Genomic DNA, 19,974 nt, shown 5'->3' with positions numbered 1-19,974 from the left:
TACATACTTAAAACTCAGAGATGGTGAGCATAAAAACAGTTTTCAACAGCTGTTTTCACAAAACATTTATAATACTATAATTAAAATAGTTACCTTCAAATGCTGCTTTTCTAGATCTGAGGTTTTGAGCTGTGTCTCTAGATCTTTGACCTTTTCCTTTAGTTGATCAGGATCTGCCTCCAAAAAAGTGAAAATTAGACTAAGCTTTTCCCACTCTGAATGAGTTCAAGATAAAGGACTTATTTTAGAGGATAAGGAGGAAATTTATGAAACTAGAGCCTGGAAAATGTTGTCTTTTGTGGTTGAAACACTTTTCAGGCTGTGAATTCTGTATGCTACCTCTATATCAGGTATTATAATTCCATAAGCAGACAAAGAGAAGAGGCATACGTTAGATGTTTGTTAGAAGTATAGATCCAGGTTGATTTTTTACATGGAAGAAACCATTATTTTCAGAGAAAAGTTCTAGAACCGAGAAAATTTGTTAGGTGCTAATAGTACAACATTAGAATAAGTAGACTGTTAGGGAAGGGGCTACAACCATAAGGTGGCCAAATGCTCCTGTTACCCAACAGCTTTGACTATTCCGTGTACTTCAGTGCGTATTTACTGTAATTATTGGGTTGGCCAAAAAGTTCATTTGGGTTTTTCCGTAAGATGTTATAGAAAAACCTGAACGAACTTTTTGGCCAACCCAATACTATGTGAAAAATGTGCTGGGCAGGATGGATAACACAAAGATGAATAAGTCCTGATATTTTGGTAGGAAAACATAAAAAGCACAAGGGCTTTAATTTATTGATTTCCCCCAGAGTTAACATATCTCTAATTTTATAATGAGAATCAATGGGCAATAGTATTTTTGCTTTAATTGCCATCTTTGCTAGAAACATACTTTCTTTAAACTGCATATAATGTGTCATGTGGTCATATTTTACATCCATTGAGGGGTAAAATTTTTAAAATAATGCTGAATTTTGAGAAAATAATGGTCAGCAAATACATTTTCATGAATGGGACAGGAAGCATATTCTATTAAGGTGACCTTGGAATGGTCCTCCAATTACTGTAAGTTGGAGACAAATATTTTCCTCATACTTTTCAAAGCTTCCCTCACCTCTGCAGAAAGTACTAATGATTTTTTTACAGAGTTGATTTTTGATCACTGGAGTGCTATATTGAGTTGTCTTAATCAGTGGGATGCTATATATTACATAGCTTGGTAATGAAATTATGCAGTATAAGTGATTATTATGTATAGCACTTTCCAAAAGTTAGCTTAATGATCACATATACTTAAATAGTGCTTTAAAATTTCCAAAAAAGTTTTGGTTTGATTTTGAGCCTTAACAGTCTTTGGTGGATATCCTTATTTTTAAATAGAAGATGAGGAAATGAGGGTTCAGAAATTCCTTCTCGGGAAACTGAGGTTTAGAAAGAGAACTTGCCTAACATCAACAGCATTAACTGCTCTTTGGTGCTGTGTCTGGTTTAGTACACCAAGCTGGCTGCTGGAAGAGATGTTATCAAGAGAGGTTTACGTATGTACTTCTAGTCACCAAGAGAGGAGGCAGTCTAATGGTCAATAGCAGGAAATGGCAAGGAGCTTTGGAGTTTCACAGATTTAGGCTTCATCCTGCCTCTGCCACTTCCTAGCTGCTTTGAATCTGTTTAACACAGGTAGAATGGAGACAGAGGTACTCAAAATTCAGGGCTATAAGAATTAAATTATAAAACGCTTGTAAAGCATTTAGCACAGTGTCTGGAATGACTCATACATGACAGCCTTAATACAAAGTAGCAACAAGACTACTTGGTAGGATATTGAAAAGCTATGTGAAATAGTCAAAAACTGTTTAGATATAAATTAGTATAACCCTTTGGAACAGAATTTGGCATTTTCATAAAAGCTATCAAATACAATATGCATACAAACAATCGATTCTTATTATTTGCAGTAGTTATGTTCTATAAAGTCAACATGAACAATGAATTAGTGAATACTGAACCACTGCTCTTAGGGAAAATAAACCTACATACACATGCATCTCACATAGATTTCATAATCTTAAATCCTGGAAACAACTCATCCTGGTAGGTCCTATTTTCTTTGTTATACAGGAGAGAACAAGGTTGGGAAGTATCAAGTGACTCCTGAGGCTGCCCTAATGACAGGCATCAGAGCTGAAATTTAAACCCAGTCCAGCTGGTCCCAGAACCAGAGGTTCCTGCCCTGTGCAGCAGTGCCCCCTGTTGTCTCTTCCTCTGGTCATCCTTGTATGAGAGCTGAAACAATGCAGAGCATCACCTTGCTGAATCTCATCTAGGAAAGTGTGGATCATAGAACTTAAATTTTTCACTGCTCTGTGTGTATGTCTGCAAAAGTACCACACAGTACTGATTTGGGGTTACAAGTAAATTTACTGAGTAGGTGAATATGCAAATACAGAATCTGCAAATAATGAGGATCAACTATTCACTGTATGTGTGTTCATGCATATACATATACATTACATACCTATGTGTATATGTGCATACCTATGCACACAGGAACAGGGGAATGATTAGTAATCACTTCTGAATGCAAATGAAAGAGGGTAGGATAGACTTTTTTACTTTGTAAAAGGAAAAAAGAAAGGATATAGGCAATGTTTACTTACATACATTTAGTTTTTAAATTAATAACAAGATGAAAGTAACATTTAGAAGAAAATGTTCAAAGGGCTTAAAAGGGCCTATACTGAGAAACTGGAAGCAACAGACCCAATATTTATTACTTAGCATTGTATCATGGTTAAATCCGTAACATCCAGATGGAATACAAGGAGAAAGACACTTGAATACTTGCTACTCAATATTACAGACAACTCAAAGGGCTCAATGGGAATATTGTTTTGTGGAAGACAGAGACAGCTTTAAAAACTTAAATCAAGGATTTGATTTTATAAAAGGAAGACAGATCAGAAATGTGTGAACAAACAAGAAAGGCAAACCCTAATTCAAAAACTTGGGTTATCTAACATGCTATGAGTATGTTAAAAAATATACTACCGGGTATGGTGCTTTGAGGTCCATTCTGGTCTTTGTTAACTTCTATCTGATGGATTAATTCTTCTTTTTCTTTTTCCAGCTGTCTGTTAGCTAATCTAGAACACAATGATAATGTGTTAAAAAAAGACAAACAGACATTGCTCCACAAAATACATGAGCATTTCTTTAATTGTGTGATGTACAGTGCTTAGAACTTGCTGATATTTATAAAGGTAAACATTTGTCCATTTACTCTCCCTGCTGCAATGCTACCATTCTCAGAGATCAGAGAATCAAAATCCTTCATGTTCTTAAAATCTGATCTGATGTCATTTTCAAGAGTAGTTTTTCTCTTGCAGGGAGGAGCCTCACAAAAGTACGCTACACAGAGCCTTGGAAGAATTTTTTTCCTCATTTCAATTAACATTCGCCTTTGGAAGCTAAGGTTTAATATATTCTATGCGATTAAGAAAGTTTAAATTACAAACTTGACACCTATATTAAGATCTGGTTTACCCTTTTTTTAGCATCCATTATATAAAAGAGTGATTGGCATTAGAAGGATGAAATAAGGCTGAAAAACCTATTAGGCAGCAAGGTTGAAAAATCTTAACTGTCTAGATATAGCAAATGTGGTTATATTAAAAAATAATTTTTAAAAAGTAGTCATATGAACAAATAATATACCTAAGAACTTGAAGCTCCCATTGAAGGCCTTGCTCTGTTTCATCACCTTCAGGAACACGTTTGAGAATCTCAATCTTTGGGCACAATGAAAAGTTAGAAGACAAAGTTTGACACGGAAATATGAGGTTTTATAAGATACTTTCAATGAAGCATAATTTTAAAAGTTGAGTTTTCAAAAGTTCATATGATTGTACATCTATGGTGATCTATCCACTATTTATTCAACAATTATTTATTGAGGAACTACTGCATGCCAGGCATTGTCCTAGGCACACTGGATACAGCAGTGAATAAGCAAAATCCCTTCCTTCATGATCCTGTGGTCCTTACATTTTTAGTGGGGGAAGACAAACAGTGAGCATGTGATGTGACTTGATAACACTTCAAGATAGTGGGAAGGGCTATTAAGAAAAATAACCTAGGGTAAGAGGACAGAGTGATGGAAAGTAGTATAGGTTTGGGAGGGTCTGAGGAGCTTGCATTTAAGCAGAGACATGAAGTGCAGGGGTGAGCTATAAGAATATTTGGGTAAACAGTATTCTAAACAAGGGAAACAAAAGCAAGGCCCAGTAGTTTGGATGAGTTTGGTTTTCCCGAGGATTGAAAGAATGTCAGCGTGGCTAGAGCACTATGAGTGCTGGAGAAAGTAAAGGTGAGGCTAGAGAGGAAACCAGATGCCATACCATGTAGGTCTTTGCAGGCTATGAAAAGAACTTTAGGATTTTGTTCTGGGGTAATGGGAACCACTGGAAGATTCTAAGGATGGGACTGCTATGATTTGCTTTATACCTTTAAAAGGATTACTTGGCAACTATGTGAAAAATAGGTCAGGGATAAGGAGAAGGTGAAACAAGGCAAGAGCGGAAGCAGGGAGACCAGTTAGGAAATTACTGCTATTCAGGTGTGAGAGAATAGCTTAGACTGGACTGGCAGTGTTGGAGGTGCTGAGACATCATCAGATTTGGGATACATTTGAAATAGAGCTGACAGGATTTAATGAACAAGACACGGGGTATGAGTGAAAAGAAAGGAGTCTATGATCCAAGGTTTTTGACTTAAACAAATAGGTGAATGGTGGGGCCATTCACTTAGATGGAACTTGTAGGAGAGGAATTAGTCCAGAGTTCATTTTTACCTACATAAGACAATGAATGCCGAGGGGTGGTTTGAAATACGATGCATTATTTTATCACATAAAGAAAAATGACATTACTTGCCTGTTGCTCAAGATCTTCCGTGTATTTCTTAACTTTTTGTTCCCTCTCTGTTGCTTGTCTTACAAGCTGTTTAAGATCAGTAAGGCTTTTAGTTTTTTTGGCAATATCAGTTTCCAATTCTTTCAACTTGGTTTCATACATTCTAAAAGTATAAAGAAAAAAAAATGGTGTAGACGTGGAAAATAATTTCTCTAATTCATTTAAAAGCTAGTTCAAGTTACTGCACTAAAAATAAAGAATATCTTATTATACTGTGTCTTCTAGTCAAATCTTTTCCTACATATTTACTTAGCATTAGGTGACAGCAAGGGATAAGTACCCCTAATTAACAGGCCAATTAAATAGAGGATTTAGATGTTTCCCAAAGTTATAACAAGGATGGAACCTGAATTTTACCACTGTCAAAGATTAAAATCAATACCTTTTTCAATCACAAATAGAAATTAAATTCATAAGAATATAAAATTCTGTATTATTGAATATTCTTAGGAATATACTTAGAGATAACAAACTAAAGCATTTAATACACACACACACACACACACACACGTAGGAGGTATCCAGGTAGAGCAAAACCAAAAGAACACTGCTGGGAGAGGGAAAAGAATGTGTAAAAGCAGGGGTAAGAAAAATGGCATAAGATGTGGGAGGGATGAAGCTTGTAAAAATCTAAATAGATTTGTAAATTTTCAAGAAGTGATCAATAGTTCAAAAAAAAAATCCAGACCCCAAAAGAAACTTCTAAAACACTGAGCCAAAATGGCTTTACAAACCCATCATACCACCTTAAAGGAGACAATGCTTATAACATTCAAATTTTTCCAGAGAAAAGGAAAGAAGGAACACTTTGGCAACAAAATCAGGTAAGGACAGGATAAAGAAGGAAAATTATTATCTCAGTATTACAACAAAATAATACAATTATTATCAAAGAGCTTGTGATAAACCTTAGGAACCTAGATTAGAAGGCAACGTTCTTAACCTGACAAAAGCCATCGAAGTGGTGAAATATCTGAAGCTCACTCTGTCATTCAATCCCCAGCTCTAAATGCCACCCAGTCAGAGAGGCCTTCTCTGACCACCCTATCTAAAACAGCTCCTGCATCACCCCTGCCTGTCTCAGCAGTCAGTACTATAAAGCTGGATGTGGAATAGATGTTATCAGTTTGTTGAATAAATAACAGAGCAACTATAAAGATTTCAGTGTGAACATAATGGTTAATGGGTACCAAAAGATTATCTCCAAACCACTTTACTGAACTGGGTGTATAATCCCATCTGCAGACTTTAGCAATTTTTTTGGTGGATTTAGAGAGGCTTGAGGCCAAAGATCAGAATTAGCCTTCTGTCAAGTGGATTCTACTAGGACTTAGTTTTTTAAAAAAATGCTTACTGAAGGCCTACTCTATACTCAGTTATCTGTACAGTTCTCAGATGAAAAACACATAAATGATCTAAAGGGCAAAGTCATTTTCAGTTATGGTTAAATCTCATCACCCCTTCAAATATTTATAAACTTTATAAACCCTTTTCACATTAATAATCTTTTCTGCAGCCCCAACGAGCCCTTTTTTAGAAAAGAAGAGGACAGGGATTATCATTTCCACAGCTTTAAAAAACCTTAAATTCACAGAAGAACTGTAATTTACTTAAGGGCATAGTGAGAAATAGGTATTTCTAAGCCCTGGAAGCTACCTGGCTCTCTGAAGGAACCTAGTCAAAGCAGACCTTTTAGAAATACATCTAGGGCTTCCCTGGTGGCGCAGTGGTTGAGAGTCCGCCTGCCGATGCAGGGGACACGGGTTTGTGCCCCGGTCTGGGAAGATCCCATATGCCGCGGAGCGGCTGGGCCCGTGAGCCATGGCCTCTGAGCCTGCGCGTCCAGAGCCTGTGCTCTGCAACAGGAAAGACCACAACAGTGAGAGGCCCGCATACCGCAAAAAAAAAAAAAAAAAAAAAAAAAAAAAAAGAAATACATGTAACATAAAGCAGAGTCTGGCATGCAGCAGGTACTGAGTAAATACCTGCTGGATAAATACATCTCGAAGCAACTCAAAATTCTTTGCGTCCACGTGTGATTGCAGAAGGAAATAAAGGGCCAACCAAGAAATCAACTGATAGGGTTGCTGGTTGAGAACCTCTGCTGGAGTCCAAGCAGGCAAAAGAAGACCCCTTCTCCCCTTTATACTATCACACATATTATTTCATTTAGCCCTCACACCAGCCCTCTGACAGAATTAAGAAACAGTTATGGGGGAAGAGTAGATTCTGAGTACTCTCAGTATGATGTTGGGACAGGAACCAAGGACCCTTCTCCAAGACTGCCTGGCCACCTGGGCCTTCTAATCTACCTGCAAAACCTTTCTCTTTTCTCCTTAGACTTATCTGACAGGGTCAAGTGAGTGCAACAGGCCCACTATGGGACCTGCTGTAGCCTCACAGTGCTAAGATTGCCATCCCAGCTGTAGTGATGGTGACTGCCAATCCACATCAAGTCCATTCTAAGCAGCAGGTAGATATCCAAGGGGATAATGAGATGCACAGACAGAAGGAACTCTAGGAATATGGTAAAATAAAGATATGTTTGCCTTCTGAAATGGGGCCAGTAGATGTCAAGAACACCCCTTCATACAGGATGACTTTATTGGGACAGGACATGGGCAGGATGTCACTGGTCTCTGGCTTCTACATATACTCCTTGAAGCAGCTGCTTAACGTTGGAAGTGAGAATGACACCAAAGCCTTTTACTGACTCATCGGATTTATGATGAACCACCTCTGGGGACAGTGACAATGAACATATGAATGTTTACTAGTGAATTCCTATCACCTCTTTCATAGCCACAAAGTTGATTTGACAGGCAGGAATTGCACATACTTTCAGAAAAGGCTCAAGGGATGGGAGAAAATCAAGTGCCAGAAAGCAGAGGCCAGTAAGACATGAAAACTGTTTGCTGAATTCATCTGTTGAGGCTATTTGAAGAGCAAGATGCCCAGAACATAACTCCAAAATTGCAGTTGTAGCTGGAGAAAAGCAGCACCCAGGAGAAGCTGGGCACCATCAGTCCAGGCTCATGGCTGACAGCAGCTTCACGATGCCCACCCAGCTCCAACACCCTTAGCCCAGCCCCAGCTCTCCTCTGTCCCATGCCGACACCCCAATTAGTTAAATATTTTAAGGAAGAAAAAGTGAGGATCATGTTAAAACAAACAACCAAACAGTTCTTTATGAAAGAACTAAGTGAATCACAACACTGTCATATTCTTTAAAAACAATAATGGCAGAATTAGAGCTCATTAAATTGTGCAAATTTTAAACTGTTTGTTCCTACCTTGTAACAACAATTGATTTCCATCTCTTGCTGTCAGCACCTTCAAGCTGTGGACCTCTACTTTCTGCCAACTGTAATCTCTTACCAGTCTCTTCTAGTTGAATTGTCATCTTCTCATTTAATATCTCCAAATTATTCTTAGCTATCCGTAATTTTTCTGCGGCTTCAGTTTCCTATCATTAAAAGCTAATTAGTATATTATGCCAAAATGTAATATTGTTCTCATGGATATGGTATATTTAAAATTATCAATCACTACAAACTATAAAGAAAATAACCTGGAGTTCTAAATGCTGATTAAAATTCCAACAAAAATCCAATGTTTCTTTTACTCTAAAACAGCAATATGGCCATAATAATTAGAACAGATCATGTAAATGAGGTTAGAAAAATACATTTACAATATTTTACTCTAGTGGTTACTTTAAATTTGTCATATTTGTAATAGTTAGAGAAAATGGGATAGTTTATGTCTTTAGATTTTTTTTCATCATTCACTGAGTATTTTAATTTCAATACCATTACCCAAACACAATTTTTCTAAGTATTTAAATAAATTCATAAGGTACATATATCCAGTTAATTAGTTAATGGGATTAGATTTCAAGTTGTTTTAAAATGCCGTGGGGGAAATGTCTTTAGATTTTTAAAAGATGTTTTGACTTTTTAGTACCTGAGAGACATAACTGTAAGTATAAACTATGTGTAATTACCACAGATTATTTCCACTATTAAACATCCACATTCACAGCACAGTATCACTCTGGCCTCACAATACATTCATATACCACTGTAACTAGTTTAAAAATATAATTGCAATTTATTCACTGGATCATCCATATAAATAACAACACCTATTTTTCTGGGGCAAGGAATATATTTTGCCACTTAAATAGAAAGGAATCTTACTGTTTAACAAAATAGTTTCATATACTCTTTTTTTTTTTTTGCGGTATGCTGGCCTCTCACTGCTGTGGCCTCTCCCGTTGCAGAGCACAGGCTCCGGACGCGCAGGCTCAGCGCCATGGCTCACGGGCCCAGGCACTGCGCGGCATGTGGGATCTTCCCGGACCGGGGCAAGTACCCGCATCCCCTGCATCGGCAGGCGGACTCTCAACCACTGCGCCACCAGGGAAGCACCATATACTCTTTACTGTACATCAAGCATTATTCTAAGACATGTGCATAAATATTAACTCATTTAAACCCTGTAGCAGCTCTGTGAAATATACTCAATATTCCCAGTTTTACAGATGAGGAAATTGAGAGGAGAGGGAATAGTAGATTCCCCTAGCTCCCACAGTTAAGAAGTAATAAAGCAGGCTTCCCTGGTGGCGCAGTGGTTAAGAATCCACCTGCCTATGCAGGGGACACGGGTTCAAGCCCTGGTCCAGGAAGATCCCACATGCCACGGAGCAACTAAGCCCATGAGCCACAACTACTGAGCCTGCGCTCTAGAGCCCACGGGCCACAACTACTGAGCCCACGCGCCACATCTACTGAAGCCCACGCGCTCTAGAGCCTGTGCTCTGCAACAAGAGAAGCCACCGCAATGAAAAGCCCGCGCACCACAACAAAGAGTAGCCCCCGCTCACTGCAACTAGAAAAAGCCCGCGCACAGCAACAAAGACCGAACACAGCCAAAAATAAGTAAATTTATTTTTAAAAAAAAAAGAAGTAATAAAGCTAGGATTTGAATACTGGCTAAGTGGCTTCTACATTATACTGCCTCTGAATTTATTAATTTTTTATTTTCAATGTTCCTCATAGTGAAAGGATGGTGGGCATAAAAACACAATTCCTGGATGAATTGGGAGACTGGGATTGACATATATACACTAATATGTATAAAATAGATAACTAATGAGAACCTGCTGTATAGCACAGGGAACTCTACTCAGTGCTCTGTGGTGACCTAAATGGGAAGGAAATCCAAAAAAGAGGGGATATATGTACACATATAGCTGCTTCACTTCGCTGTACAGCAGAAATTAACATAACATTGTAAAGCAACTATACCCCAATTAAAAAATAAATAAATAAAAACCAAACAAAACAAAACAGCACAATTCCTAAATCTCTTAATACCTACTCTGAGTAGGTACTCTCATCAACTTTTTCATTCTGTTTTCCCAAAATGTAGCAGTTAATTAACATAAAAATAAGTATAGTCAATAATGAAAGCCATACTTTTTTAAGTTCTTTACGAAGCCTTTCATTTTCAGCAACAATTTTCTCTGTGCCTTTGGTCTTGGATTCATAGTGCATGCTCAACTGACGTCCAAAATGAACTCTGAGTTTTTCTGATTCAGCCTAGTAATTAAAAAAACCCTACATTATCAAAACAAGGAAATAAACGATGATCTTGTAAACTCATAAAACTTAGTTTAATGTGGTTTTAGAGACCATATTTGATATAATTAGAATTAAATTCTTCCCTTTAATACTGGTCATCTAGAGTAGAGGTTCCCAATCTTGGCTTAGAATGAGCTGATGACTTTAAAAAAGAATCACAATACCAATGGTAGGACCAATCCCAAAATAATCTGATCAATCTCAAAATTGGGGGCTTAGGCAGATGTATTTTTGAAAATAGATACAGTTAATTATTTTATGCTGCCAGATTGAGAAGCAATGGTCTGGAAATAATAAAATGACCAAGTGGTGCTACTCTAACTACTCTTAGCCTTGTCTCCAACATTTTTTTTTCTGTATGTGTAAAATATCTACTGCATCCATTAAAGCCACTTTATACACTATATTTTAAATTGTCTTTAAAAATTATATCAGTAAAACATTCTGTACAAATGACCACATTAAGAATATTACCTTCAGTTTTTCGTTTTCCCTTTCAATATTAGCCATTTTTTCACTGGTTAACATTCCTGATGCTTTTTTCAGCTGTTCATTTTCCCTTTGGACTTTTTCAACTACTTTTTTCATTAAACCAATGGTTTTTTCTAGTTCTGGGATTGTCTTTCCACTTCTACCAGACTAGGAAAAAATGTTAACTTTTTATTTAATCAAATATTTTAGAGAGTATAACATAAAGTACCAAGAATATAAGAGGTTTATTATTAAACTCATTGTTGATTCCTAACATTTGAAGCCAAGGCTTGTACGACTTCAACTCGTTATAATAACCCTGTGAAAGAGGAATTACCCTTACTTTGCATATAAGAAAATCAAGACTCAGAGAATTTGATATTCCTAAAGTCATGCAGCTAATAAGTAACACCTTAAACCCTAGTATACTGGAAAGAACATTAGTATAGTAGCATTATAACTAGGAAGCTGCCATGGATATCATAAAAAAATAATTATAAAATGTTAGAATCAGACCAAGGAGCAGTTAGCGGTTACCTCAATGAACAGATGGAAGATTCCTGGAAGTTAAATGTTTTCAAGGTGTAGAGGGATATGCAATGAAAAAAGAGATGGTATAGAGTCCAAGTGGGATAAAAAGCATGTAAGATGAGACAGATGATAAAATACATTAACTTGAAACAGAGAAAGCTTAATGATGTTTTACATTATAGATGCAGCAGAATAAAATTGAAACTAGAGGCACTAGTAAAGGCATATCAATACTGTTATGACATATCCAAACTTTTTTTTTCATTTCCAGCTTATCACTTCTGAAGCCAAAACAAACATATGGCATATTCTCACATACTCACCCCTCTAACGTGGCCAAGTTTCCTCTCTACTTCTGCTTTTTCTTTCTTAAGAAATTCACACATTTCCTTCAAATCCCTTACCTGATTCTAAAAGATTAAAGAAAACATGTAACAATTTAACATAGCTATAGCCATTGAAAAGGAAAGGCAAACAATTCATCTGAACTACCAGTCTCTTCAACTGTATAGCTGAATTAAACAAGTGGGTCTTTACACCAATGAGGAGGATTTTGAACCATGACATATGCTGAGTTAATACAACAGCATTTTGTATATGAATTTCAAGAAATATTTCCTGCATTATTGCCTTAGTATACAACAGAAATTTGAGTTCAGAACTCCTGATTTCAACTCTCCCAGAGACTACATATGTAGAACCTTACCCACATAGTACAGAGAAAGAGACAACTGATCTTCTGACACTGGTTCTAAGTGTAAAAATCAGAATGAGAGAAGCAGGATATAGCTTAATTATACTGTTACCAGTGGAATTAACAGATTGCTGATATTCTAAGTTAAAAAACACAAATGAAACAGTCAGTCAAGAGAAAAGGACTCCCTTAAATAGGATAAGATTTGGAAAACCAAAAATAAACTTATTATAAACATCAAAATAAATTTCTAAAAGAGACAATCATCCTAAAGTATTTTAATTTAAAGACTATATTTTTAGAGCTATCCTAATATTTTAAAGTGTGACAACTGTTAATTAAATACACCAACCATCATCTTGCCACACACATGACATTTGAACTTGCTATTTCTGTTGCCTGGAACTCTTTTTCTAGTATCTGTATGACCTACTTCCTTACCTGTCCCCTAGCTCTCTGCTAAAATATCACTTTATTAACGAAGCCTCCCCTTACTACCCTATTTTAAAGAGCAATCCCATATTCAGTTGACCCTTGAACAATGTGGAGGTATAACTTATAGTTGGTCCTCTATATCTGCAGTTCCTTTGCATCCGTGGGTTCAACCAACCACGGAAAAGGCAGTACAGCAGTATCTACTACTGAAAAATATCCCCATATAAGTGGACCCTCGCAGTTCAAGGGTCAGCTATACCCCTATGCAACACACACACACACACACACACACACACACACACACACCCTTCACACTGTGCTTTTTCTTCTTAGCACTTTAACATCAGCTGACATACTACATATTGACTTGCTTACCTATTATGAGCCTTCCCTTACTGGAATGTAAGCTCTACAAGTGCAAGAAGTTTTTTGATTGCTGTTTACCAGCACCTAGAAGAGTACCTCACACAAAAAAGGCCCTCAACAAATAACTGTTAAATGAGCAAATGTAGAAAGTATAACACTACCATGATATTTTATGAATATGAGTTTCTGACTTCTTCATAAGCTAACATGGTAAACATAACAATTAAGTAGGGAGAAAAAGGCATTAGATTTCCTAACTATAATAAAGAATATTAAATTTACCTTTAATCTTGGCAAATCTTTATTTGCTTGTTCAAGCTGAAATTTTAATTCAATATTTTCAGATGACAACTTCAAGTTTTCCCTCTGGAGCTCCTGTTCTCTTTGATAATGATCATCTGACTCTATTCCTGAAGTCTTCAGGAAAATGAAGTTAGGAATATTTTTAAGGTGTAACAAATAAAAGCTACGCTGAAACACTACGCTGAAAGGGAACATTTTTCCTCAAAGGAATGAGAAAATTGGAGAGCTCTAGAGAAAACAACCATAAACGAACAAACAAACTCACATGAGAAAAGGTAATCAGTCTGTTGTAATTAATACAGAAAGCAAAGTCAGTGTGATTTAATAATGTCCACACATATAATGCCTCCATATATACTCTCATAATGACTAAACGAATTTGTAGTGGTCCTTCCATCCAAAAATAAAGTACTGTTACCTGTTACAGATTGTCTCATGCCCCAACCCCTACCCAGCCCCAAATTCATATGTGAAGTCCTAACACTCAGTACCTCAGAATGACCTTATTTGAGGATAGGGCCTTTTCAGAGATAACTAAGTTAAAACAGGGTCATTAGGGTGGGCCTTAATCCAACAAGGTCTGATGTTCTTATACCAAAGGGAAATGTGAACATACAGACATACATAGAAGGGAGACACTGTAGAGACGGGGAGAAGCTAGCCATCTATGAGCCAAGGAGAGAGGTCTGGAACAGATCCTTCCCCCAAGGCCTAAAGAAGCAATCAACTCTGCCGATACCTTGATTTTGGACTTCCGCCTTTCAGAAGTGAGAGAATACATTTCTGTTGTTTAAGCCATCAACTCCGTGGTGTTTTGTTATGGTGGCCCTAGCAAACAAATCTACAAGCCTACAAAAAGTGCCTCAGTTCCTTCTCCTTTAGAAAGCTATTCATCATTCCTGGAGCTAAAGTAATCACTCCCTCCTCTGAAATCCAGTAACACTTTATTTGCATTTCTTTTGGCATGAATCCACCTTGGGTTATTATTTATGTTCAATTTCAGTTCTCATTCTAAGCTATAGATTATTTGAAAGAGAAATCTGTGCTTGGTTACTTTTTCCTATAAAGTGGGTAGAATACCCCTTACCCTCATAAACTTGTTAAGAGCATTATATGAGATAATTTTGTGAAAGCACTCAGAACAGCTTTAGTTTTTTTCTCCTCCATTCCATTCTCTATTGGCTTGATTGACGATAAACTCAATAACTCCACAGACATTATGATGATTATCATATTATTATATAATATATTTATATATTACACATTACATTATTATTAAAGTATAATATTCTATAAATACATTTATTATACATGGCTCTGTAACATCTTTTTAATTAGCAGTAGGTTAAATACATTCTGACATTTTCACCATTAGGTTAAAAAAAAAGTAAAAAAAAGAAAAAGTTTTCTTAGGTAAAACGCAGTAAAAGTAAAGAAATTAGAAAATAGGAGACAGAAATGTAAAGAAATTCTGGGCTGACCTTTGATTCTGACCTGAGGGCATACACTGCATGTATCTACCTGATTTCTAACTGTTTGAGGGAATGTGTGTACGTATGAACATATACAGTGGCAAGAAAAAGGACATATTTCATGGTGTCAGTAAACTATAGCAATATGTTCCTACTTATTCTCTGTCAGATAACCCAAGTATACATTCTGATTCTACTACTATTAAGGTTAACCCTAGGCAAATCATGCCACCTGCAACATCCTCTGTTTTTTGTTGTTGTTTTTTTTTGCGGTACGTGGGCCTCTCACTGTTGTGGCCTTTCCCGTTGCGGAGCACAGGCTCCGGACGCGCAGGCTCAGTGGCCATGGCTCACGGGCCCAGCCGCTCCGCGGCATGTGGGATCTTCCCGGACCGGGGCACGAACCCATATCCCCTGCATCGGCAGGCGGACTCTCAACCACCAGGGAAGCCCCTGGGTCCTCTGTTTTTGCATCTTACAAATGAAGGCACTAGACAGGATGATTTTTAAGGTCTCTTCGGACATGGAAATCTATAGTTCCCTATCCCTGAGCTGTTCTGTCTCCCTTACTTCACCTCTTCAGTCTATGATAGCTATTTAATAAGGGTTAATAAGTACCCCTAACTGATAGATATAAAATGTACTAAATTTCATTCACAGAAGAGAATAATTCTATCTGATGATATTACATGAACTGCTGAATTTTTTCAACAGTTCTCCTCACTAAAATATGGATGCAATTCTTTGTGTAAGTGAATGTGGATCATTTTTTTCCTCCTATTCTCAGAAAACAAAACTAAAAGTATTAGTTGAGATTGTCCAAATTTTTGGAAAATAAATTCTAGTGAAACTTCTATAAAAGTAAAATAAATAAAATTCTTGTGTAATCAATTTTGGGGGGACTTCCAAATTGCTCTATAGAAGGAGAATCCTGTTAAAAGGTATATACACTGCCAAAAGTCAAATTCTTAGTGGATGAGAGTTAGTGATAACAGACAGTGGAAGTCTCAAATTCTCAATTACTTATTATCAAGTGAAAAAAAGAAGCATTATGTACCTGGATAAGGAAACGAAATAAGAATTAAGACATTTTCATCCATTTTCTCTTAATTTAAATGTCTGATTTAATGAGAATGAGGACTTAGGTGACTGGAATATCTGAAGTGGAAAGGAATGAATGAATGAATGAATGAATGCTATTTGATTTCAACTGGGAACAAACTTCTTATTCTGTTGAATAAATTGACCAAACTTAGTGTGTGTATGTAGAAAGTTCATAAACTGTAGAATCAGACCTCCATTTAAATCCTGGTTCTGCATCTTCTTGATCACTAGAGATGTTACTTATTCTCCAAGCTTCCCACATAAAGTAGAAATAATTCTCTGCAGAGTATTGTGAAAACTATACCTAGGCAATACATGTAAGCTTCCTTTTCTCATTATAAAAAAGTATCTGTTACAAGGCAAAAAGACCATTAAAGGAACTTGCTATATATGTTAGAATGTTACACAGCATCATAACAGATTTTTACTGATATTATTCATCGTAGTGAAATTTTACTCGCAGTGAGATTTTACAGCATGCTGAAGCAGGAATTTCTAAGGCAAAACGAACTCATCTAAAGTGCCTTATTTTCGTTATTCTGTTACCTAATCTAATACTTGGTAAAACAGTGAGTACTAATGGTAATACCAATACCAATGGTAAAACAGTGAGTACTAAAATGAATCGGGAAATGTACAACCACTAAGTTTTTGTAGGAACTCGTCAAATATTAGGGTTTAAGGAGAAGTTTATTAACAATTAATATTCTTTACAAATCCTACACAATTTGTTTCCATTTGCACCATATATGTACACCACTTGCTATGAGAAAACTCAGCCAAGAGAGGAATAAAGGACTGCCATGTACTCAAACCTGGGACGCTTCATTTCTTGGCTGGACTGACACATCAGTTTCAGAGTTTGCCTGTGCATCCTCCTCAGCACACTGCCTCACTGCAGCAGCGCTTGTGCCGTAACCACAGTCCTCCCCAGCAGATTCTTCTGGATCCATGTGGTTGTTGTGACTCACATCTTCAGCTATGTGTCCCTTTTCTTTCTCATTCTTGCCTAGCTCATTCTCTTCCTTGTTTTTATATTCCTGTTTATTATTTTCACAACAGTCTTGATTAATTTTTTCAACTTTACAATCTGGTTCCTTTTCAAAATTGGAGTTAAAATCCGTCAAGGTACCATTAGTTGACCTAAATGGACTTGATTTATTATTTGGTCTTGACTCAGATTTAGTTAACTCCGTAGGATCTACAATATCTTCTGCTTTGTGTTTTTCTTCATTACTGTAACACTGTAGAATATTCCTAGGTACCTGATGATATAAGTTGTCCCTAACATCTATTCCTTTCCTATTTTTAATTCTGAGTACTGTTATGGGTTTTTTTTGGTTCCTGTGTAAATTGTTCTTTTTGTGAAAAATATTATGCCTGTATTTATTAACACTGGTAGCAAGAGGAGAAAGCGTAGCTGCATCACATAACAGATTCTGCTTGAAGCAGACGAAAGAGAAGAAACAGGAAAAGAAAAGGAAAAAAAATAATAAAAATATACACATGAATGTTTTAAAATAAGATACAACAAATAATTCTACATTAATGAGACTTTATAAAGAAAAACGAGAAATGTATCACATATTTGAATGGAAATAATGTCATAACATACCTTCCTATTTTATCTAACTATATGTTCTTGTCACAGCAAAACTCATAACTACATTTAAAAATCTCCAGAAATCATTTGTAATGACATTTTATGCAAAGCATAAGAATCATAAGTTTACCATTATTATGTAAAAAGAATTATAGAAGTTAACATACATCATTACCTAGTAAAAATAAAAGTTGGATTTATTGCATTAATATGAATGAGAAGGATCTACTGTTTTTAGCTAGCTAAAGGTAGAAGTTGATTTCACTTTTAAACTTTAGAATACAAAAAATGAAAAGAAAAGATGTGCACTTACTGAAGGCCTAGAATATGCATCCTTTGAAAACTGTTTTTCTAAAGCATGAAGCTTTTCTTGGAGGTATTTATTTTGTAAGCGTAAATCTTCTATAACAGAATCTCGAGGAAGAGCCTGATGGGTCCTATGAACAACAATCACAGACTCTTTACTGTTCAAACTTCCAACTTTTTACTGTTTTATCATATTAAAAAATAGAAAAAAATATTTTAACACTGTATTTCTTTTAAATTCTACAAAACTTGAAAACTTTACAAAATTAAATTAAAACATGACTATATTATAAACTGATCCTCTACAGAGGATTCACGGCTGGCCTCCTTTAAACTATGAATTAAAAAGGGTATTTTGATTTAAAAAAAATATATTAATATATGTAAAGAACATGCATCTATTTTGGGGATTGTGTAAAATAGCTGAATAAAAATACCTACTATTTTTAAAACATTATATAATAATTTCATAACATCCATGCGCTTCTCAAGATGGTAAAGCATTTTATAAGGTTCTTAGTGGAGCCAGATAATAATCTATTTCTTCAATCTATACTACTCACCTGCATGGCCTACAAGGCCCTCCGCTATCTGGCACAAGCACACCTGTTCAGCACATTTGTCCAGGACTCTTCCCTTACTTCGGCAAATAGATCCACTCTTACCCACACATGAAAGATTCACTCCTGCCACTATGTCTCTGCTAGGGTTCTGCTTTCTCGGAATGTCCCTTCCACCTTTAAAATCTAGATCTGATTCATAAAATTCGGAAATTCACATTTGAACTGAGAAGACAAGTTCAATCTCTTTTATAAAGTCTTCTCCAATTACTTCAGCCTCCACAGATTCATATTAGAAAAAAAGCTATTAACGAAATTGAGTTATTTGTAGTGAGGTGGATGGACCTAGAGTCTGTCATACAGAGTGAAGTAAGTCAGAAAGAGAAAAACAAATACCGTATGCTAACACATATATATGGAATCTGAAAAAAAAAAAAAGGTTCTGAAGAACCTAGGGGCAAGACGGGAATAAAGACACAGACCTACTAGAGAATGGACTTGAGGATATGGGGAGGGGGAAGGGTAAGCTGTGACAAAGTGAGAGAATGGCATGGACATATATACACTACCAAACGTAAAATAGATAGCTAGTGGGAAGCAGCTGCATAGCACAGGGAGATCAGCTCCATGCTTTGTGACCACCTAGAGGGGTGGGATAGGGAGGGTGGGAGGGAGGGAGATGCAAGAGGGAAGAGATATGGGAACATATGTATATGTATAACTGATTCACTTTGTTATAAAGCAGAAACTAACACATCATTGTAAAGTAATTATACTCCAATGAAGATATTAAAAAAAGCTATTAAATATCTAAAAGTATTAGAAGGTTTCAAAACTAAAATATTTTGATCCTTGAGAAAACTGCAAAGGAGAATAAAAGGATTCGGTTTTATTCTGAACATATGTTTAGACTAAGAAAAACAGGGAGGCTAGGACCAGACAGTAGCTACAAATAGATGTCAAAACAAAGAAAAATGTTTCATTTTGTTCTTCTCCATCAAGGAAAATTCTGAAGAATTTAAGAAACAATGACTTAGAAGGAAATGAGATGGAACGTAGGTTGAAAGCTCACAAGGACCTTGAAAAGTAAATATTTTACAGATTGGGACAAAACACGAGAATCTGAAATACCAGCAAACAGGTGGTAAATTTACCTTTTCCTTTCCTCTAGTATTTCCTGACCTGAACACAACACAGCTTGAAACCTGAAGATGAGCCTCAGCACAGAGGGAGAGAGCTCCACAGGCAAGGCTTAAAGTTCTAGCTCCAGTAAGGAGAAAGGGTGCTTAACAACTCTCACAGACAGTGCAAAAATCCCTCTTATTTTTCTCTTCTATGCATTCTCTCATGTCCCAACCCTCCGGCAATTCCAAGGCAGTGGTGGCAGAGGCTGCAAGGGGAACTCACAGGAGCCAAAATTTTTAGGGAGAGGAATCTTCTTCTCCAATTGGTAGAGCTGTAATTAATAAGGTGGAAAGGCAAAGTAGTGCCCCTCCCCCTCCGCCATG

The 19,974-nt window shown here is 36.5% G+C and overlaps 1 protein-coding gene across 1 annotated transcript in view; it reads right to left on the bottom strand.

Annotated features, from left to right (window-relative positions):
* CEP290 (centrosomal protein 290) overlaps window positions 1–19,974 on the bottom strand; it is a 97,506-nt gene that overhangs the window by 1,706 nt on the left and 75,826 nt on the right. Inside the window, exons 45-54 of the mRNA XM_060165044.1 lie at window positions 17,914–18,037; window positions 13,401–13,535; window positions 11,947–12,033; window positions 11,096–11,260; window positions 10,457–10,579; window positions 8,267–8,439; window positions 4,935–5,076; window positions 3,718–3,791; window positions 3,052–3,146; window positions 94–173 (exon numbers count right to left, since the gene is read on the bottom strand). Of these exons, the coding sequence (XP_060021027.1) occupies window positions 94–173; window positions 3,052–3,146; window positions 3,718–3,791; window positions 4,935–5,076; window positions 8,267–8,439; window positions 10,457–10,579; window positions 11,096–11,260; window positions 11,947–12,033; window positions 13,401–13,535; window positions 17,914–18,037 (1,198 nt within the window). The remainder of the gene's footprint in view (window positions 1–93; window positions 174–3,051; window positions 3,147–3,717; window positions 3,792–4,934; window positions 5,077–8,266; window positions 8,440–10,456; window positions 10,580–11,095; window positions 11,261–11,946; window positions 12,034–13,400; window positions 13,536–17,913; window positions 18,038–19,974) is intronic.

The sequence above is a fragment of the Lagenorhynchus albirostris genome, chromosome 11 (assembly GCF_949774975.1).
Source record: "Lagenorhynchus albirostris chromosome 11, mLagAlb1.1, whole genome shotgun sequence".
Taxonomy (NCBI): Eukaryota; Metazoa; Chordata; class Mammalia; order Artiodactyla; family Delphinidae; genus Lagenorhynchus; species Lagenorhynchus albirostris.
Note: the sequence above shows the minus strand (reverse complement) of the source record. Positions and strands in the feature narration are given on the sequence as shown.